The sequence below is a fragment of the Myodes glareolus genome, chromosome 1 (assembly GCF_982192425.1).
Source record: "Myodes glareolus chromosome 1, mMyoGla1.1, whole genome shotgun sequence".
Taxonomy (NCBI): Eukaryota; Metazoa; Chordata; class Mammalia; order Rodentia; family Cricetidae; genus Myodes; species Myodes glareolus.
This window is the reverse complement of record NC_142026.1, coordinates 65,532,202-65,550,169: the sequence shown is the minus strand read 5'-3', so window position 1 is coordinate 65,550,169 and position 17,968 is coordinate 65,532,202. Positions and strand designations below refer to the sequence as shown.

The 17,968-nt window shown below is 40.5% G+C and overlaps 1 protein-coding gene across 1 annotated transcript in view; it reads right to left on the bottom strand.

The window, feature by feature from the left end:
* Nucleotides 1-3,434: 3,434 nt before the first annotated feature.
* The window catches only part of LOC125397387 (cytochrome P450 2A3-like), a 153,273-nt gene continuing 138,739 nt past the window's right edge, over nt 3,435-17,968 (bottom strand). The window contains exon 9 of the mRNA XM_087908654.1: nt 3,435-3,652. Coding sequence (XP_087764780.1) covers nt 3,471-3,652 — 182 coding nt within the window. The 3' untranslated portion in view covers nt 3,435-3,470. The remainder of the gene's footprint in view (nt 3,653-17,968) is intronic.

Here is a 17,968-nt window from a genome sequence, read left to right as displayed (position 1 = left end):
TGTCAAGGCTGGATGAGGTAACCCAGTAAGAGAAGAGTCCCTACTATGTAGGCAAAAGAGTCAGCAACTGCCCCCATTCCCACATTCAGAGTTCCACAAGAACACCAAGCTACTCAATCATAATGTGTATTCAGGGAACCTAGATGAGAGACCTATATGCTTCCCTGATGTCTGTGAGCCCCCGTGAGTCCTTGTCAATTGTTTCTGTGGGCCATGTTCTCTGCTAGTCCCTGACCCCTCTGGTTCCTCTGATCCTTCCTCCCCCTTCTTCGCAATACCTCTTATTCTTGTTCTTGATGGATTTTTCTCATTTGATGTGTGTGTGTGTGTGTGTGTGTGTGTGTGTGTGTGCGTGTGCGCGCACATGTGACATGAGGAAATGGCACAGCTCAAAAGTTAGAGAGAAAAGAAAGTTATGGCATGCAGCCAGAACCCAAGCTTTACAGAATCACTCTTTCTTTACCCAGTATTGAAATAATTGCCTGAAAACAGTGAGGGCAGCAAGACATCACACCTAGCGAGTATCAAAACTGCTATAATGAACCCAAGGCCTCCCTCCTTCAGCATTTTCTCTGTAACTACTGATGTGATAAGCCAGGGAACTGATAAGATATGTGAACAGGTAATTGTCACTACATAAAACGTTGAAATACCTAGAAAAACAGCCTTGCACATGGGTGGTTTCTTCTTCCTCGTTCTCAGGCCCATGCTGTGGTGGTCCTTCTATTATATCTTCACTATGTTCCCTCCAGAAGTTATGGCCATCAGTCTGTGCTCAGCTGGGTGCCTTCAGTCTCTAGGGTACTTTGAGCTCCTTTCATCCCCCTGCTGGGTACCCAGGTAAGAGGGGATATTTTTTTTTGTTTACGAATCACCGCCTTGTTTATCCTTTCCCCTACCTTGTTAAGTGTTTCATCTCCTCTTTAGAGTTTTGTATTATGGCTTCTTCTTTGGTTTTGTGGCTATGAGGGTTTGGAGGAAAGGGAGGGTTAGAATATTATAATCTCAAAAATAAAGGAAATTATTTCTAAAATTAAAAATAGAAAAAATCTCATTGAGATTAATCTTTCTGACCCATGGGAAAATTTTAAAGAACATTTATGAATCTGAGCTTTCTTTAAAAGCCATTCTATGAATTTACGATGCTTTCTGCTATGGCTCATTCTGTAAGTTTGTCCATACTTATTTTTGTTCCGTTATTTAAGTGTTTTGTGGTTTACCATATGATATTTCTTTGAACCACTGTTCTGTAAATCTGCACTGTTTTTTTAGTGTGACTTAGCCATTGCATAATTGATACATATATCAAAATATCAATTGTACTCCATTAATGCATATATTTTTAAGAGGCTTATTTTTAAATCATGTGAATTTGTGTGTGTCTCTGTGTGTGAATGTGTGTAAATCTCCAGTGCCCATGTTATCTAGAAGAGGATGTTGGATCCCTTGGAGCTATAGATAGAGGTGGCTTTGAGCTGCTGGAAGTGGGTACTGGGAACCCAATTCAAGACCTCTGCAAGATCATCCTCTGCTTACAGCCACTAAGATGTCTCCAGCCCATGATATGTGTAATTTCTAATTTTCAGTGAAAGAAAAAATTAAAAAGCATATTCCTTAATTTCCCTCTCCTTGTGGCTTTTGTGGTTTAACTCTGCTACTGATTTCTGGCTACATTTCACCTTGTTCATCAGAGTTACTCTGGTTAACCTAATATTTACACTGATTAAAAATTCTGTAACCTTACAAATGTCTTATCACAAGGAATGTTCCAGGCATACTTCAGCAAGACGTGCACTCTCTGCTATTGAGCAGAGCATTGTTGGACACAGTACACCTGGTCTCTGTATACTGGGTCATGACTTCATGAATTCTAACATTTTTTCCAACTTACAGGGTTTATTAGATTTTTCCTCTCTCCCTTTCAGACAAAGGCTTGCTAGCCACTGTCTTTTCACCTGAAGGTGTTTCTCATTGCTAAAATTCAACTAACCCCTCTCTCCATTGTGTGTGTGTGTGTGTGTGTGTGTGTGTGTACATTTCTATATGTGCATTCAGGCGCGTGTGTGTGTGTGTGTGTGTGTGTGTGTGTGTGTGTGTGCATGTTTGTAGAGCTCAGAGGACAACAGTGCTTGTCTTCTCCAGTCTCTCTTTACTTTGTTTTTTGAGACAGGACCTCTAATTTTACTATGAATTCATGATCTGATTGGACTGGGCTGCCTTCCACCCCCTCCCAGTGTTAGGGTGACAAGCATGTGTCACCAGGCCTGGTATTTGATGGGTGTTAAGGATCCAAACTCAGGTCCTTGTGACTTTTTGGCAAACACTTTTTAAACTGAACCATCTTCCCCACTCTCTGTCTCTCTCCGCCAGTCCCCCAGGGACCATCTGCAGCATGTAGGATTGGAGTTTGCCACCAGGGAGGGCTTGCAATGCTGTTCCCAAAGATGGAATCTTGATGTCCCGATTACCCCACTCCCTCTTGGGTCTATCTGATACTCTCATCTTAAAAATAAGAAAAGAGACCCAGCTGATCTATTCACTGACATCGCAAATGTGCATTGCTCATCAGATTTATAGTAGTGACACTGGAGCATGTGCTTTTAAAAACTCTTTACTGACTCTGATCCCAGATTGGTAAGCAAAACTTTGGAAACTAACTCATGGCAGAAGGTGTGGTCATGTACATCCCAAGGAAATCCTGCAATGGCCACTTACACACACATTCATGAATCAGCACACATTCATGTCGGTGTGCTCTCCCTAAGATTTCCTGGCCACCTCTGTAAATGTTTTTCTCCACCATGGACCTCATTAAGAGACCTGATTCAGTTCTCCAGAAGGATTCTGAATCAAACTCAATAAGTTTAACCAACAAGGCTTGGGTAATGATGCCTTGGTAATTAGTTTTTAAAAAGCAGATCAAAGTGTGGGTGAGTTAATGGTGAAGCCAGGTTGGTGGCCCACACGAAGCTTTGGAATACCTTGGGGCAGGATGATGTGGCAATAGACAGAGCTCTTGTTGCTTTATCTGATGTGTGGTGATATTTCAAAATCTGCCCAAGGCCAATGCACACAGATATTCATTCAAGTATTACTGAGCTCTTGAAATCGGTGAGACTTCAGTAAACTTAGACTAAGGAAACATGATAAGGTCAAGAACAGGACGCAGTAGAAAATGGACATGGATTCTCTTGCCATGCATTTGTGAGTGTTGAGATCACAAAACCCTTTAGAATAAACTTGTCAAAAAGTACTTATGTATGTAATATCTACTATTATTATTGGTATTATTTTTATTACTGTTTACAACATCGTTTAAATTTCCTCTTTCTCCCACTCCACCTTTGAAATAATAATCTATCTTCAGAAAGTCTTGTCCTCCCTCTCTCATGTCCCTCTGATTCCCTTTAAATCCCAACCCCCCACTAGCCAGATCTTCATCCTTCCCTTTACCCTCATCCAACACTGGCTCAAAGGGACAAGAAACTCATGGTGTGGTTTGGTGGGATCGTGGCAAAGTCCACAAATCTAGGGGACACATCTATATCCTGGGGTTCCTGTGGGGATCTGAAGCGGAAATTTTGCAGGATGTTTGTGAGGAAGAGAAAGAGCTCTATTCTAGCCAGTCCTTCTCCGAAGCAGTACCGTTTTCCTAAACAGAAGAGACAGGGAGGGTGAAGCCAGTTCTTTACACCATCCTCATAGCAAATCCCTGGCTGTATTCTTTGTGGAAGGAAGGGCTGAGACCTTTAAAGAAAGCTCTAATCTCTGAGCCTCAGTTTCCTTTGTACTGTGGTGAGTTGATCCTCACCAGGCTGTAACAATGAGAAATGTGGATTCCCTTCTCTAGAGAGGTGCTCTCCAGTATGGATGCCACGTAGCAACATCCTTCTGTCCTTTCTCCCTTCTTTTTTCCTTCCTTCCTCCCTCCCTCCCTTCCTCTCTACCTTCCTGCCTTCTTCCCTTACTTCTTTCTTTCCTTCCTTTCTTTTTCTTCTTTATTTATTTTTTTTGAAAGTAAATTTTATTAAATTATAAAAGTTTCCATTTCCGCCCCTCTTCCCAACACCCTCCCACTCCCCCCACTCCCTCTCCTCCTCCCTCTTCGTCCCTTAGGGCAGTCAGGGTTTCCTGCCCTGTGGGAAGTTCAAGTTCCTCCCCCCTCCCTCCAGGTCCAGGAAGGTGAGTATCCAAACAGACTGGATCCCCAAAATCCAGTATATGCAGAGGAAACAAGTCCCAGTATCATAGTCAATGGCTTTTCAGAAAGACTCCGGGCCAGCCACATTCAGAGAATCCAGCCAAATTCCGAGAATCTGGTTAGATCACGTCCTCGTTCAGTGCCAGTCCAACAGGCCTTGGTAAACTCTCATTAGATCCGTTCCTTTGTATCAGTGGGTGATAGCATCCCTCGCAGTTCTGATTTCCTTTTTCATGTTCTTCCTCCTTCTGCTCCTCCTTTGGACCTTGGGGGGCTCAGTCCGGTGTTTTGACACAGGGTTTCTCTGTGTAACAACTCTGGCTGTCCTACAACTCACTCTGTAGACCAGGCTGCCCTTGAATTCACTAAGATAAGATCCTCCAGTTTCTGCCTCCGGAGTACTGGGATTAAAGGCTAGTGCCACCACCTGCAGCTGCCAAATCTTCCTAAGAACTGGTTGTGTGACTTAAGAGAGACCCTTGACTTAGTTTGATATTTCATTGCTCTAATCTATCTCGACAGTTTAACCATCACTTCTTCAGGGTTTAGTGGTTGGGAAGTATGGGAGTTGCTGCTGACTGGCTGAGGGTTTGATCCAAAAGAATCTTCCAAGATGGAGAGATACAGAGGAGTTATCTCTGTTGGTGTGAGCAGTGGTCTGGCACTAGACAGTGCCCTCTTACCTATGGAAAAGGGTACAAATGCATCACTCTTCTTAAACTGCCCCTTGTCATCCAGGAAGTGATTTGGGTTGAAGTCTTTGGGTTTGGAGAAGAACTTGGGGTCCCTCAGTACAGAGCCCAGCATAGGAAACACTTCAGTGCCATGTTGAGGGGGAAGGTTGAATACGGTATATTTGAATGAATGTCATGTCTCACCATTGGGGTGAGACAGGTGATATAAAGATACTATATGTGAGTTGAGGAGGTTTGAGGTGGGGGCTTTGAGTAATGTGAGGTCATCATCTTAGAGAGAGGAGGTGTGGGGTTTATGCTATAGGAGGCAGGATGAATGGGTGGCATGGGGTCTGTGGTCTATGGTGGGAGGTTGAAGGATATACACTTCATGTCTTTCAGGTCAAGAACTGAAGGGTATTGAATTTATGTACCCCTAAACAGGATACATGGCAGACATGTCACTCCTGTCTCTGACAGGAGTTCAAGGTAAATTGAGTTTATGTCTTGAGACTTGATTAAAGACATGGAGTTGAAACTCCTGGGTCAGAAAGTCTGATGGGAAACCCAAGATATAGGAGATTCTATATAGGAGGCTGGAGGGATGTGGTGGCAGAGAGAGTCTGTAACTGAGAAAGTGAGAGGGGGCTGGGTGGGTTTCAAATGAGGGGGGAACTGTTGAGCCATGAAGAAGGCTGGAGATTACTATAAGTGGGGTGAGTCAGCACCTTGGGGATGAGAAAGTCATGGAACTTGGTGTCCTTGGTGACACCTTACAAGCCAGGCTCATGGGAATCATGTCTCCAAATCTCTGGATCTCATGGATGACAGCCTCTGTGTAGGGCATCTTCAAGCGGTCCTCAAATTTGGGCTGCCTGTTTTTGCCAGTCACCCTGTCAATCTCCTCTTGGACTTTGGCTGAGAAGAAGAGGCATGTGTTTAGGGGTGATAGTGCAAAAGTGTAGAACTGGACAGAGGCTATGAAGCAGTGTATGACGTTGTCAATCATTTTCGGTACATGTGAGTCATAGGCATTGTTGGAGGAGGTTCATGTTAACTGGATCATACCTTAACCATGTGAGAATTGTGAAGAAGAATATTTAGGCAGGGTCTTGGGGACAGGGAAATGGGTCCTTTGAGGTTCACTTGAGCAACACATCAGTTTCCCTGTCTGCTCCCTGACTCTTCCATCTGCATCGCTGCCTCCTGCTGTGTGGGTTATTGGACACATTGCTTCCTAATCTTCCCATCTTTCTCTGCCTGTGTCTCCTGAACCCCCTCTCCCACCACAAACACATCACCCATATCTCCTCTTGCATCTTGGGATTTTCTATCCGAATCCTGTGCCTCTAAGAGGCTCCGGAGTTTTCCCCCACCCTACCCCATTCTTAGTTTTTGTGATTGCCCGGATGCTGTCTCTCTTCCTTTCTGCTGCTTTCTCCTTCCACTGTCAGGGTATCACAGAAATCTGTTCCCAAGCCCAATATCACCTTAGCAATCCAGACTCTTCTGAGACTCCCTTTGTCCTCTCCCCCTATTTCCCTTTAGTCCCTTGCTCAATTATAAATCTTTCACAGCTATATCCACCCCTAATCTCCCCAATCGCTCTTCTCTTGTCTTTTTCCTGTCCCTCTGTCTCTGGCATTGGTCTTCCTTCTATCTCCCGCTTTATAATGTCCTCTAACTCGCTCTTGACGAACAGCATAAGAGTGGTTAGTAGTCAGCCACATCCCTCTTCTTTGACCTCTCCCCGCCCATCACTCTTCTTCCCAGGTGTAGTCTTCAGCAGCGGGGAGCGCGCCAAGCAGCTGAGGCGCTTCTCCATTGCCACACTGAGGGACTTTGGTGTGGGCAAGTGTGGCATAGAGGAGCGCATCCAAGAGGAGACAGTTAATCATTTTAATGGTAGGACTGTTGGTACCTCTAAAGGTTTCCTAGTTGCTTTGTATTCTTGTACAGCCTAAATGGCTGATGACCCTTCTGTAAAGTAGCTTATAATGTCCTTCCCAGAATTATGTTTCTAAGACTGTAGGAATGTTAATCTGGGTATTCCATTGCTGCAGCAGGCCATGCCTCCATAAATTCACTGCAATATTAGCCACATATGGCCTAAGCCTTCCTTTCTTTCCTTATGGCCCTATGCATTCAACCCATCTTATGATTTGTTTCACTTGAGATAGGGTTCCAATTCCTAATAACTGAACATCTGCATCTTGAAGAAGCCAATTTGGATGCCAAGATTCTAGAATAATGATACTCATGTCAGAACCCATGTCTATCAAACCCAAAATTACAAGCCAGTTATGTGGTGTTGCTCTAATGCTAGAAGCCCATATCTTCAAATGTGAAATGCAAGTCGTAAATTATGACAGCTTGCTTAATTTCTTTTAGATCATTTATTCCTATAGGTATCCATCTATCTTCTTCAGATCCTATTGGGCATTTAGAACTTGATGCTTTCTCAGTGTAGATTATGGGATAGGAAGATAAAACCCTGGATAAGATAAGTATAAGTCAACACATAAAACAAACAAATATTAGACGTTTTATCCAAGGGTTATTAAAGCTTTTAATCTATAAGGAAAAGGAGATGGATTGATGTTACTCTAAACTCAATCTGCCTTCTACAATCTCTGGTTTTCATTGTAACATAGAGAGTCCAGCATTGTAAGACCATTGTCAGGTGTTTGTGTACATGCCCATCAGTCTCCATAGGTAAACATCTTAATACATGCATGCTTTAGGATGTTCCCATTGTAGCTACCATATGTGTGTTCATTATGGTGCTTAAATCCATATTTACGCTTGTGTGAATGTATGTTCAAGTAGATGACTGTTTGTAACAAAGTAGATATTTTTGTGTCCATTACGGTGTACATTTGCAGACACACGGATCAATAGTGTGTAAGGTGAACATTTGGTACCTGCACATGATTGTCTATGTTTGGATTTAAACATAGACTTAGACCAGTTTCATTTCTGCTTATCAATAAACAAATAACACCTTCATTATTTCAAATTCTTGTCTTCAATGTCATGAACATAAGGATGACATAAGGTCAGAGAGGGCTTGGCAGGTCTCACTAAGTTTCTGAGAAATTAATAGATTAGCCAGATTATCCATATTGGCCATGAGTAGTCATGTATCTGAATCTAGGGAAGCAGGCAGGTGAGAGTTAGGGCATCAGGGACCAGATGGGCTTAGTTCTAAAGTCAGAGAGTTGGACTCAGTTGACTGGAGGTAGGACAGAGCAAAGATCAAGCTTAATCTTATCACAGGGAAGCTGAGTAGAAAAATCAGTGGTCCAAAGCCAACCTAAGCTACCCAGAGACATCCTATTTCACTAAGTAGTCTACAGTTGAGCTTGAGATTTGGGTGTAACCCATTGTTTCCTGAACACTTGAGCAAATTGATAAGTGCCTCCTAGGAATAAAGGGAGGAGCATTAGGAGGCATAGAGGAAAGTGCTTTCTTGAGAATGAACCATGGGCAGGGAGTTGACTAGTGACTAGTAAATATCTGTGCCCAGGACTTGCTCGTCTCCACAAAGCTCTCATTGATCATCTTCACAAGTCTCTGGAAACATTTGTCCTCATAGTTGCAATATTTTCCAAAGACAATGGAACAGACGTTACTGGACAAGTTGCTGCTCAGGTAGAAGGTATAATCTATGGGTGCTCCTAGATGTAGAAAGTGACCATATTGGAAATAGTTACAAGAGATGTAAGGCAATAAATCTCTCAATATTGGAACAAAGCTCCGGGTTCACTCCTTAGTGGTTTGCATGAGTGCTTTGTTTTCATACATGTGTCTAGTTTACCCAAGCTACTACCTCATTCACAAATCTCCTCATTGATCTGTGAGTGTTCAATATGATGATACAATTAAAATGTGTGGCATGACTCATGGCCTGGAGTAAACACCCAAGAAATTTTAGAGAAGTTCAGCATGATCTTTTGTTGATACTCTTTAAATGTATTTGTGGTGGATGGAAAGCAAGAAAAGACGCATCTGAAAAAAATCAAACAACAACAATACAAACCAAATCCAAGTGGCTAGAGAGACAGCTCAACACTTAAGAGAACTGTTTACTTGTGGGCTATACCTTTACACTGTGTAATTATATCCCATTGTGATTGGTATAATAAAGAAACTGATTGGTCAATAACTAGATAGAATAAGGTTAGGTAGAAGAACCAGACTAAGGGCACTAGGAAGAAGAAGGGCAGAGTCAGAGGAATAGGCAAACAGACAGACACAGATAGTATTTGTTTCACAGTGATGTAAACCTGCCTGCCACTGGAAAACTATATTCCTTTTAAAATTTTGCTTTAATTGGGTTTTTTATTTGTGTGCATCTGTGTACTACATCCATGCCTGGTGCTTGTAGAGTCCAGACAAAGGCATTGAATCTCCTGAAACTGGAATTGTGGACTGTTGTGAGTCTTGTATGGGTATTGGGAATCAAACTCAGGTCCTCTGAATGAACAGCCTGTGTTCTTAACAGCCAAGCCATCACTCCATTCCCCCAAAACTGTACCTACTTTTAAAAATGATGAAGACAGTAAGTTTTATGTTGCTTTTTTATCACAATTAAGCATGATTAACATAGCAACATTTGATCCTTTCTCTTGGAAAAGATGAAGGCCTGCCCAGCACTAGAATCCTATATGGTTTATTGATTTATAGACCCCTGAGATCCACTGATAAGCCCTTCTAAACAAACTGTCTCTCAGAATCTTTAATGTTGATCTTTAGCATGTGGAATCTTTTTTTCTTTATTGATTTTTATTGAGCTCTACATTTTTATCTGCTCCCCTCCCTGTTTTCCCCTTTCCCCTTCAACCCTCCCCCAAGGTCCCCATGCTCCCAATTAACTCAGGAGATATAGTCTTTTTTTACTTCCAATGTAGATTAGATCTATATAAATCTCTTTGTGTCTTCATTGTTGTCAAAATTCTCTGGGATTGTGATTTGTCGGCTGGTTTTCTTCTTTGCTTTATATTTAACAACCACTTATAAGTGAGTATATGTGATAATTTTCTTTCTGTGTCTGGATTACCTCACTCAAAATAATGTTTTCTAGCTCCATCCATTTTCCTGCAAAATTCAAGATGTCGTTATTTTTTTTCTCAATTGTGTAAATGTACTACATTTTCCTTATACATTCTTTGGTCGAGGGGCATTTAGGTTACTTCCAGGTTTTGACTATGACAAACAATGCTGCTATGAACATAGTTGAGCACATGTTCTTGTGGCATGATTGAACATCCTTAGGATATATACCTAAAAGTGGTATTACTGGGTCTAGAGGAAGGTTGTTTCCTAATTTTCTGAGAAATCACCACACTGACATCCAAAGGAGCTGTACCAGCTTGCATTTCTACCATCAGTGCAGACGTGTTCCTTTTACCCCACAACTTCTTCAACATAAGTTGTCATCAGTGTTTTTGATCTTGGCCAAGATCAGGAGTAAGATAGAATCTCAGAGTTGTTTTGATTTGTATTTCTCTGATGACTAAGGGTGTTGAACATTTCCTTAAGTGTTTTTCAGCCATTTTATATTCCTCTATTGAGAGTTCTCTGTTTAGTTCTGTACTCCATTTTTTAATGGATTATTTGATCTTTTAATGACAAATTTCTTGAGTTCTTTCCATATTTTGGAGATCAGACCTCTGTCTGATGTGGGGTTACTGAAAACCTTTTCTGTTGTTTTGTCTTGTTGACTGTGTCCTTTGCTTTACAGAAACTTTTCAGTTTCAGGAGGTCTCATTTATTAATTGCTTTGTTCAGTGTCTGTGCTACTGGGGTTATATTTAGAAAGTGGTTCGCTGTGCCAATGTGTTCAATGTACTTGCCACTTTCTATTCTATGAGGTTCAGTATGGTTGATTTTATGTTGAAGTCTTTGATCCATTTGGACTCGAGATTGTACATGGTGATAGACATGGGTCTATTTTCAATCTTCTACATTTTGATATCCAGTTATGCCAGCACCATTTGTTAAATATGCTTTCATTTTTATATTTGATATTTTTTGCTTCTTTGTCAAAAATCGGGTGTTTGGATTAATATCTGGGTCTTTGATTCAGTTTTATTAGTCTTCCTGCCTGCTCTTATGCCAATACCAGGCTATTTTCAGTATTGTAGCTCTGTAGTATAGTTTGAAATCAGAGATTGTGATGCCTCCAGGAGTTCTTTTATTGTATAGGGTTGTTTTGGCTGTCCTGGGTTTTTTTTGCTTTTCCATATGAAGTTGAGTACTTTTCTTTTGTTAGGATTTTGATGGGCATTGCATTGAATCTGTAGATTGCTTGTGGTAAGATTGTCATGTTTTACTACATTAAGCTTGTGGAATCTTACTGAAAATCTCTACTAATCCTTAATGTTTTACATCCTTTACAATTTCAGGTCTTTCTTTGACCAAATCTCCCCATGACTTAACTCTCTGTATACACAGAGTTACCTAATGTGGTCTCCATATCCTTGACATTATAGAATTTTTCCAGTAGGTAATCAGCCTCTTCCTGGATCTACTTCTCCATGCATCACTTTCCTAGCCCAATGTTTCAAAGAAAGACCAGGGAAAAACACCGAAGAACATTTCATCATTCTCCACTAGACAGAGCTAAATCTGTTAGAATAACAGTAGTCAGGCCCCTTCCCCTCCTCTTACTGCTCTCAAGTCTGTAGGAGACATGATTATGAAAACTCATACTTCCAGAATCAATGGGAAATCAATATTCCTCTGATATCATCTAGACTGAAGGAGAATGGAATGAGGCTAGAAATAATCAAGGAGAGCAAGGAAAAATTCTTATAGGCTAACAAGCTGTGGCTGGGTTAGTTTCATGCTTAATGCCTAGAAAAGTGGAGGACAAAAGACTGGAATGTCATAGAGAGTATTCCTTAAATGGAAATGTTAATTCTATTTTTTTGGTGCCCATTGGATTCTTTAAAAACATTTATGTGTGTACACAGACACTCACAATTTTACATAAATGCACCTATAGAAAAAGGTTTACCTTGCATAAAGACTATATAGTAAATCACCTGAGGTGTAAATTGGTAAGCAGCTTGGAATTTTCATAAGATCATTTTAGAATATGTTGATAAATGAAAGGAAAAGCATAATGGTGGAGTCCAGAGAAGGACATACGATCCCCTGAAACTGGAGCTATAGATGGTTGTGAGCTTCACATGTGTGATGGTGAAGAAGGGCAATATTGCAAGCACAAGCAAGTGTATGCAAACTCACAATGAGTAAGCAGAATTGGCCAAGACAACTTGTCAGCAAACCAAAAGTTTGGTAAATAATGACATCTTCCACTACTTACTATGACCCTGAAAGGTCTCTAGTGTAGGCATTTCACAACAGTCACTGAAATAATCTGCTTTGTCTACCAGGATCTACTTCACAGCCTCATGTTCACATAAGATAACCACTGGCCTTAGACCAAAGCACACAGTGAACACTGAGCCATATTTTTCCTGGATCTGGGAATGAAGAAAAATAACGAGGGAAGGAGTACATTGCAAAATGAACAGACACTCAGTAGAGGAATGTAGAGAGTAGAAATTCTAGGTGGATGAAAAAAAACATAGAATAGAGAAAGGTATTGGACATGGAAAGGCTATTGGCGAAAAAAGCATCAAAATGATTCTTTGACCTTGGGTAGCACATGTCAATAATTTTGTATGACTTAGTTTAGATTGGAAAACAATGGACTTTGACTAGTTGAATTCTGTGGTCTACACATTATCTCTTTGAAATTCTAGGTTTTTAGCATCTTAAAAGTCTAGGACAAATTGAGAATGAAAGTAGTGCTTAAAGAATTGAGATTTCCAATATCTTTAGATTTTGATCCAGAGTCCTGAGGAGAAGGGACCCTGTTCTAGGATCAGAATCTAAATTTTTCCCTTCATTTTAGAATTCTGTAATTTCAGAATCCCAAGTTTCCTAAAGTTTCTTTCTGAGTCTTTGTTTAGGAATCATGAGTATTTGTGTGTACTCTCTACTCTGTTTGTTGATTTCATTGCTATTAGAAGTGATAAACACACTCACCATCAGGAAGAATTGAAGTAAGACATTAACACAGACTTGTGATAGGTTACCTCCAAAATGGTATTGGTGTGAGGACAGGGAACAGCTTTCCTCTCTTACTGGTTCTCTTCCAAATAATCAAAATGAGCAGGCAATGCATGTAGAGTACCATAAAGATGCTGAAGGACCCTCCCAATGCCAAAGGCCTGTGTCCTTGGATCCAGATTCTGCCTGCACAGCTTCTAGAAGATCATCTTATACTAAATTCTGAGCCCTGTGGAAGTCAAATAGTCTTTGTATTTTGCCATCCAGAGTCAGATTGCTCTGTGGATGTAGTTATGTAATTTTCAATCTCTCATTTGTACTGTAGTGATATTTTATTAGTGTTTTAATAAATAAAGTTTGGCTGAAGATCAGCCAGTAAAAGAGTCCCACTGTTCAGTCTTACAGACCAGGCAATGGTGACACAGATGTTTGTTTAATTCCAGTAGATACACTATTTTTCCATAGAAACCAGACAGTAGTGGTACATGCCTTTAATCCCAGCCCTGGAGATAAATACAAGATGGCAGGGGAGAGCTCTCAGACATAGTCTCAATTCTGAGGATTGCTGGAGGCAGGATCACCATTTCAGAATAAGGAAGAGGTAAGAGTCAGTGACTGGCTGGCTGTTTTCTTTTATGACCTCCAGGCTGAACCCCAATATCTGTCTCTTGTTTTTTTTTTAAATCATAGTACACTTCATATAGTTATATTCAATTTACCCATGAAACCTCTACAGGGACTTATCCCCTTCCCATTTCAAGTTTTCCAACTGTCTCACAGCTTCATATTCTTTGTAGCATCTGAGAAACAGCCAGTTTACAGGGAATATGCATAAGGTATAGACCTTCCTACATTGTTCTGCTGCATGAATTCTCCTTTAGACCTTTGTTTTTTGACCTTGGAATGCCAATTTCTTGTGCATTACTTCCACCTGTCCAAAGAACTTCAGAGGCAAGATGTTTACTTCCCTGGTTCAGCATATCCAAAGACATTATACATACAGCCTCTGAGACTTTCCCACTTAGCCCTGAGACTTCTATCCCCCTGAATCACATCTGATGTGAGTAATGAGGATGATTGTATGTGTTTGTGCACATGTGTGTGTGTGTGTGTGTGTGTGTGTGTGTGTGTGTGTGAGAGAGAGAGAGAGAGAGAGAGAGAGAGAGAGAGAGGGAGAGGGAGAGAGAGAGAGAGCTGTTAGGAGGATATGATAAAAGTGATAAGGACATAGAAAAGGAATAGGAGGGAAGTGAATGGGGCCTGGGTTTGATCCAAACATTATATTCAAGCATGAGTATTCAATAAAGTACTATAAAACAAGTAAACCTAATTTTATGGAATGTCATACATGTTCTTATCTACTCCCAATACAAACAGTAATGAAAGACTAGATTAAGTTGATTTATCCAAACTTTATGATGTGATGTCTAAGATACACAGAGACTTAGAACCCCACCCTATGGACAGGATTCATCATTAGAGATGCTGCATTAAGGATCTTTTTTTGTTGTTGTTGTTAGTCACTTTTCTTTTTTTTTTCAAAGTTTATTAAATTATGAAAGTTTCCATTTCCGCCCCTCCTCCCAACACCCTCCCCCTCCCCCCTCCCCCTCCTCCTCCCTCTCCATCCCTAAGAGCAATCAGGGTTTCCAGCCCTATAGGAAGTTCAAGTTCCTCCCCACTCCTTCCAGGTCCCTGAAGGTGAGTATCCGAACAGACTGGATCCCAAAAATCCAGTATATGCAGAGGAAACAAGTCCCAGTGTCATTGTCGGTGGCTTTTCGGAAAGGCTCCGGGCCAGTCACATTCAGAGAATCCGGCCACATTCAGAAAATCTGGTTGGATCACATGCTCGTTCAGTCTCAGTCCAACTGGCCTTGGTGAACTCTCATTAGATCAATCCCCTTGTATCAGTGGGTGATCGCACCCCTCGCGGTCCTGAGATTTTTCATGTTCTTCCTCCTTCTGCCCCTCATTTGGACCATGGGGGGCTCAGTCCAGTGCTCCAATGTGGGTCTCCGTCTGTATCGCCATCCATCGTCAGATGAAGGATCTGGGACTCTTGTCTATTTCCAATCTCCTTGTTGCCGTGACTAAATATCTCTCTAGAAGAAATTGCAAAGGTGAAGGGTTTATTTTGGCTCCCAGTTTGAGAGGACATATTCCACCAGAAGGCAAGGTACAGGAAGATGAAATTATCAGTTGCATTGCTGTAAGGAGATGAGGCAGTTACATTGATTTTAATTCACAAGCAGAAAACAACAGGAGGTAAAATTGGCTTAGAAATCCTTGAAGTTGGGGCACACGAGTTACTCTGGTCAAGAGTTACCTCTTAAAGATTTCCAGAATGTTCCAAAATGGCAGCACTAGCCTGGGAGCAAATGTTCAAGTACATGAGCCTATGCAAGACATTTTACCAATCCTCACAAGGTCTCTTATTCAGTGGGATAATAACATCACCAAATGATATCAACTGTGTGCATACTTTTAAATGCTCACAGGAAGCTTTATTATTTAAAATATGGTGTGTTTTCTAATAAACAGCGATACAATCATGAATAACATTCTGTTCTTTAAATTTCTCTAATTTTCTCTTCCCTCATTGAACTTAACAATTCAAAGTTCTTCCAGTAACCTCTCACCCATGATCTGTTCCCATTCCTGTCTGACTTCATTCCCTCTGTTCTGGCATTCGCTTTGATTGTAATTTTAAGCCCCTTTATTTTATATCAGTTCACATAACTGACTTCTGACCCTGGCCTGTGTACCATGACCATGGCCTCAAGACTGGTCAATGGCCATGAACTTTCCTTGTTTGCACAGAGCCATTCCCATTTTAACATGGAAAGTCTCACATCCTTGAGAAACCCTACTCTGAATGTGGGGAGTCAGTAACCTAACCCAGACCTACAAAAATCTATTCGCTCTCCATACTCTATCATCTGCTGGATATCAAGATAGAGGGTGACCTTGACAGTCAGGAACAAAATATCTCCATGAGCCTAGCTTCTTCACTTGCTGGGTTACTGCTTCTCTTCTCATTGTACTTTTTGCAACAAATATAAATGTGCAATGGAGAATTAGTGGCTTATCAGAGCAGAAATTTATTTTTGTTGCCTTAAGGATCTTAATGAAAAATTCCTAGTTCTTTTCATGCCAAATATATATAAAACTTCTACTGCCAAATAAATTCACAGGCTATTGTTCTTTTGCTGTGTGTGTTGGAACTGCCACAGAGACCCTGTCCTCCTATGTCTGGGTTCTCACATTTGGAAATTGAGTTCCTTTTATTTATCTGCAAATTCCAAGAAAAGAGCTTGAGTCAGGCATGGCATCCACTATCATAATCTCAGCAGCGAAATCAAGATTAGGGTCAAACTGGGGCTATGTGGCAAGAACTAGACAAGGAAAATGATGAGGATTTAGTTGACTAAGCAGGTGTCCCTTGTCCAGGAGAAGTGATTAAAATTCTAGGAAGACTGATGGCCTCATATTCTTCATCTTAGGTCTCCTTGTAAGAGACCTTTTTTTCTTTCTAAAGAAACAAGAAAAACAATTAATTTTACATCCTCTTTCATGGCTCATGTGTCCTTTACCTGCATTTTGCCCTTTCTCATCACCTAATATTACCCTTTCTTCATTTTCATTCTACATGTTAAACTACTCACATGTATGTACATATATTTACATATATAAATTAATTCAAGATAGAAATACTTTTCTAGGTTCCTCTAAAACAAACAAGAAAATAGCAACAACACTCTCCCCTCCCCCAAACCCAAACTGCCATATAACCCAGTTGTTTCTCTCATGGTCATCCACCCAGTGAATTCTATACCTTACCATAGAGATACTTGTACTTCCAAGCTCATTTCTGCTATATTCACTACAGCAAGGAAATAGAATCAAAGTAGCTGTTCATCAACAGGTGAAGAAATAATGAAAACCTAATGCACATTAAAAATTAAATCCCATTCATCTCTAAAAGAAAAGAACAAAACTACAAAATCTACAGGGATATGAACAGTTAGAGTACATAATATTAATTAAGGTTATAAAAGCTCAGAGGAAAAATAACACAAAAGTCTTGTTTGTATTCTAGAATTCATTTCATTGGGCAGAGAACTATCTCCAGGTTCTCTCATGACTCTTAGTTTCTCTTTGCCTCCCTTTCTAATGACCTACCCTAACACACACACACACACACACACACACACACACACACACACACACACACACAGAGACCACAGGAATGATCTCATAATCTATTTTGATGTGGTTATGGTTTTGTGTAGCATGATTAATAAAAACCCAGAAACAGATTTTGGTGTTCAACCTGAAGATCAGAAAACCAAAACAGCTAGCCACTGACTCTTACCTTTACCTCAATCTGAAATGATTATCTTGCCTCAAGGAATCCTCAAAAATGAGATTATGACTGAGAGCTGTCTCCTCCCATCTTATATTCCTTCCTAGGGCTGGGATTAGAGACATGGACTACTCCCACCCAGTTTCCATTGGAAACTACTTTGGCTATTGGGATTAAATATGTGTGATAGCATTGCCTGGTCTGCAAGACTGACCAGTGGGGCTGTTTTACTCTCTGATCTTCGGGCAAGCTTTATTTATTACAATACAAAGCAAATATTACTACATCTCCCCTTTTTGTATAAAATAAAAAAGAAGACTCTTACTTATATAAGAAAAAAATATATACAGTAAGTACAATAACTTTATACAATATATACAGGCAATAAATACACCAATAATGTCAATGTTAAAAGCAAATTAAGAACAGGATTGAAACTAAATTAAAATAAGAAAAACGTTGGGTGAATGTCCAGGAAGTGAGATTTCTGTCATTTCTAGAGTTTTGGAAGTTGCTTATAATGCACTTCCTGTTTACTTGAGTAATATTATATGCTTCTAGAGTCCTAGATGGAGTTAAAGAATTTATACATATAGCTGTCCCTAGTTATAATAAAAGATAAAGTAGATATAAATA